This window comes from Myotis brandtii, unplaced genomic scaffold (assembly GCF_000412655.1).
Source record: "Myotis brandtii unplaced genomic scaffold, ASM41265v1 scaffold166, whole genome shotgun sequence".
In the NCBI taxonomy this organism is placed as follows: domain Eukaryota; kingdom Metazoa; phylum Chordata; class Mammalia; order Chiroptera; family Vespertilionidae; genus Myotis; species Myotis brandtii.
The window spans coordinates 1235302-1238793 of record NW_005356087.1 but is presented as its reverse complement, the minus strand read 5'-3'; the positions used below and the strand labels follow the sequence as shown (position 1 = coordinate 1238793).

The 3492-nt window shown below is 42.1% G+C and overlaps 1 protein-coding gene across 3 annotated transcripts in view; it reads left to right on the top strand.

Annotated features, from left to right (window-relative positions):
• The first annotated feature begins 6 nt into the window (after positions 1-6).
• The window catches only part of CCNA1 (cyclin A1), a 16268-nt gene continuing 12782 nt past the window's right edge, over positions 7-3492 (top strand). Inside the window, exons 1-2 of one of the 3 annotated variants that reach the window (XM_014536842.1) lie at positions 7-248; positions 454-642. In XM_014536842.1, coding sequence (XP_014392328.1) covers positions 481-642 — 162 coding nt within the window. In that variant the 5' untranslated portion in view covers positions 7-248; positions 454-480. Of the gene's footprint in view, positions 643-3492 lie in introns of all 3 variants that reach the window. The other 2 variants (XM_014536841.1, XM_014536840.1) reach the window with 2 other exon arrangements.

Here is a 3492-nt window from a genome sequence, read left to right as displayed (position 1 = left end):
GCTAGGTGTCGGGGACACACGTGCCCAAGGCCGGGAAGAGCGAGGCCCGCTGCGGGGCCGAGGAGCGCCCTGCCGGTCACGGGGACGGCCATGTTCTTTCCCGCAGTGCTGTATCCTCGGCCTTTGCCGGCCGGAGCGGCAGGGGATGAGCCTCAGCGGAGAAAGACCCGCCCTTGTTTAGACCCCCAAGAAACGTGGAGCCTTAGTCTCCTGGCTTGGAGGTCTGTCAGGCTGCTCTCTCCTCCCAGGTCTTGGAAGAAAGCCTCAACGGATTCAAGTCGCTGTTTTGGTTCAAAGCAGCTTTGATAGCTTCTGCCCGTGGCTAGCGCCCTTTCAGCCCTAATCATTGCTGGGAAGGTCATTGTTTCAGTGCTGCCTCTTAGAGATTCCCTGCATCCTTGGAGCCCCTGGTGGAAGAGGTTGACTAACTGGCTTGTCTATTTCTCCCTCCTGAGGCAGCAGCCTGTGGACACTGAGGTGATGCATCTCAGCAGCTCCAAGGGCAGAGTAGTCCTGGCTCCAGTGTCCCGAGGTCCTGATGTCCGTCAGACGACAAGAGCTCAGCTTGGCCAGGACCCCCCACAAAGAACAGTGCTAGGGGTGCTAACTGAGAATGGACAGTTCAGGAAGACCTGTGACCAGGTAATGATGAGAAGCGCTGGGGAAGCTGCTTGTTGAGAAGGGCTCTCCTGTCATGGTGGGAGGTGGATTTCTCTTGTAGCTTTATTTACAAACTCTCCTTGAGTATTTCAGCCCTGGAATCTGGATTATTGGGACATTGAATATTTTAACATCATCTTATTGGGCCCTTTTTACACCTAGAAATAGTGAGTAATTTTTTCCCCTCCAAAATCGAAGAAATAGGTCTTGGAACTATTTGGATTAAGTATATGTAAAGTCATTTACATGCTGGCTAAAAGGAAATGTGAATATCCCCAAAGAAACTATAGAACTGGGGTTACTCCAGGTCAGAGTGGTGTGCAAACTGATCTAGACTGTGCCTGAAGCAATCCTGGATAATTTTAACCTTGTTCATTGGAGAGTGTTTAAAATTAGGATTGGATCAGGCTAGACTAGATTATTTCAAAAAGTGATTTAAAAGCAGACATCTCCCCAGTACTGATAAAGTGCAGTTGGCCATTAGATATTGCTTAACTGATTCCTTAGAATTAGATTGAAAACTAATTCAGACATTTAAATACAAAGGAGGGGTTTGGATCCTTAAGAATGGATTTTCAGGTTTAAAAAAAACAAAAGCTTTCCCAAGTCTGTTATTAGACAAAATCCTGATAACAGTGCTTTTTAAAGCCTTTTTGCACATTTGTAGTGGAATAATGCTGGCATTAGTCCAGTGAGGTAGGTGGGCTAGATATCATTTCCATTTTTTAAAAATACATATTTTTATTTATTGCTTTTAAAGAGAGAGAAAGGGAGAAAAGGGGGGGGGGAGAGGGAGAAAGAGAAAGAGACATTGATTTGTTCCATTTATTTATACATTCATTGGTTGTTTCCTGTGTGTGCCCTGACTGGGCATCAAACACACAACATTGGCATATTGGGATGATGCTCTAACCCACTGAGCTATCAGGCCAGGGCTATCCTTTCCATGTTATAGGTGAAAAAATTTAAGAGGGAAAGAAAGGCCAATGGTGAGGCAGTGGGAGAAAGCATAGTAGAGGAGACCAGATTAGAAACCTCTCATCTACTGACCTAACCATTCAAGCATTTTTGTGGCATCTTATTAGTCGGAGAAAACTACCCAAAGTGATCTGTTCAAAGCTTTGGAAAAAATTCAGAAGTTGTTTTTAACAAACTTAATTTGTTTAGCAGCGTTTGATTTTTTAAAATTAAAGTCTAAAACCTGGTTATTATGAATTGGCAGTATGCCTTTGCTGACAGGTCTAACCTCTTACATTGCCTGATACTACCTCTACATTTCCCTGCTTGCTTCTTCTACAACCTTCTTAGAAATCTATTTTACATCTCTGCTTCTCTCTTTAATGCTTCACAACCTCCACCTCAGTTAATGGCTTTGTATTCTATTTCCCTAAAAATATGAAAGCAACCAGAAGAGAATTTCCATATGCTTCCATGTGCCATATACTCTGTCACCCAGATCCTGCTACATGACTCACGTTTCTACTTATATGCAAGATGAACCCCTATTTGTGTAGTATACCTTACTCTTTTTTTTTTTCTTCTCGGTTTTCTTTTCTCTACTGGGTCAAACACATAAGCAAATATAATTTTTCCATCTTAAATATATTTCAACTACAAAGCTCTTTGCAGTGCCTGTCTCATTTATAGAAATATTTCTTTAGAGTTTGTTTGTCCCATCCTCCATTAGGATGAGAATTTGGGATGTCAGGTTCACTGTTGTATTCTTGGTGGTTGGAACAGTGCCTAGCCAGGGTAGCATGCTAGTGTTTGTTGAATGAATGCTCTCTGTCTCTAGTTCTTCTCTTGTTCACTTTTCACTCAATTTTTAGTCCTTTACACTTAACTGATCATTCTTTATTTCTAGCAATAATTTTATTCTCACTCAGCCTGGAGAAGACCACTCTGTCCTGGATTTTCACCTAGCTCATTGGCCACTCCTCAGTATTCTGGTTCTTCCTTATCCTGTGTCTCAAAATTAGAGTGCTCCAGGACTTAGTATTTGATCTGAGTTTGTACCCAGTCCCTTACACTCTTCAAGTCTTTTAACATTAAATGCCATGGCTCATACTTTTTATCTTCTGTCTTGACCTCTCAGCTATGTTGCAGGTTCACATATTCAGCAGCCTACTTGACAGCTCCATTTGGATCCTTGGATCATACAATAGGCACCTCAAATGTGTGCAAAACCAACCCTAGCCCCAACCTACTCTTCCCAAATCTTATCATCTCAATAAATGTGATATCCATCCTTCCTGTTATTCAGCCTAAAAAACTTTGTCATCTTTGACTCTTGTTTTCCTCTTACCTCACATCTATTTTGCTGAAAAAATACAATTGGCTTTACTTTTAAAAGTGTCTAGAATATCTTCATTTCTCATCTTTTACTAATACTACATTGGTTCAAAATCCTATTGTATCTTACCTGGAATTTGCAAGTTTCACAACTGATCATCTTACCTTACTTACTCTCTATACCTCTACATAGCCAGGGTGAGCCTTTTAAAACATAAATCAGATCGATCATCCTTTGCCCAGAACTCCCCAGTGGCTGCCCATCTCAGAATAGAAGATGATCCTTAAATGGCCTATAGTAAGGCCCTACATGATCTGGCTTCTCTTTCCTTTTGCTTTCTCTTTTCTCTCATGACCTACATACACTACTGTCTTTCTCACTCTGCCCCATTTGTTTCTTTTTTTTTGTTTTGATTAAATCTTTATTGTTCAGATTACATTTGTTCCTCTTTTTTTCCCCCCCCATAACTCCCCTCCTCCCAGTTCCCGCCCCACCCTCCTCCCTCACTCCCCACCCACTGTCCTCATCCATAGGTGCAC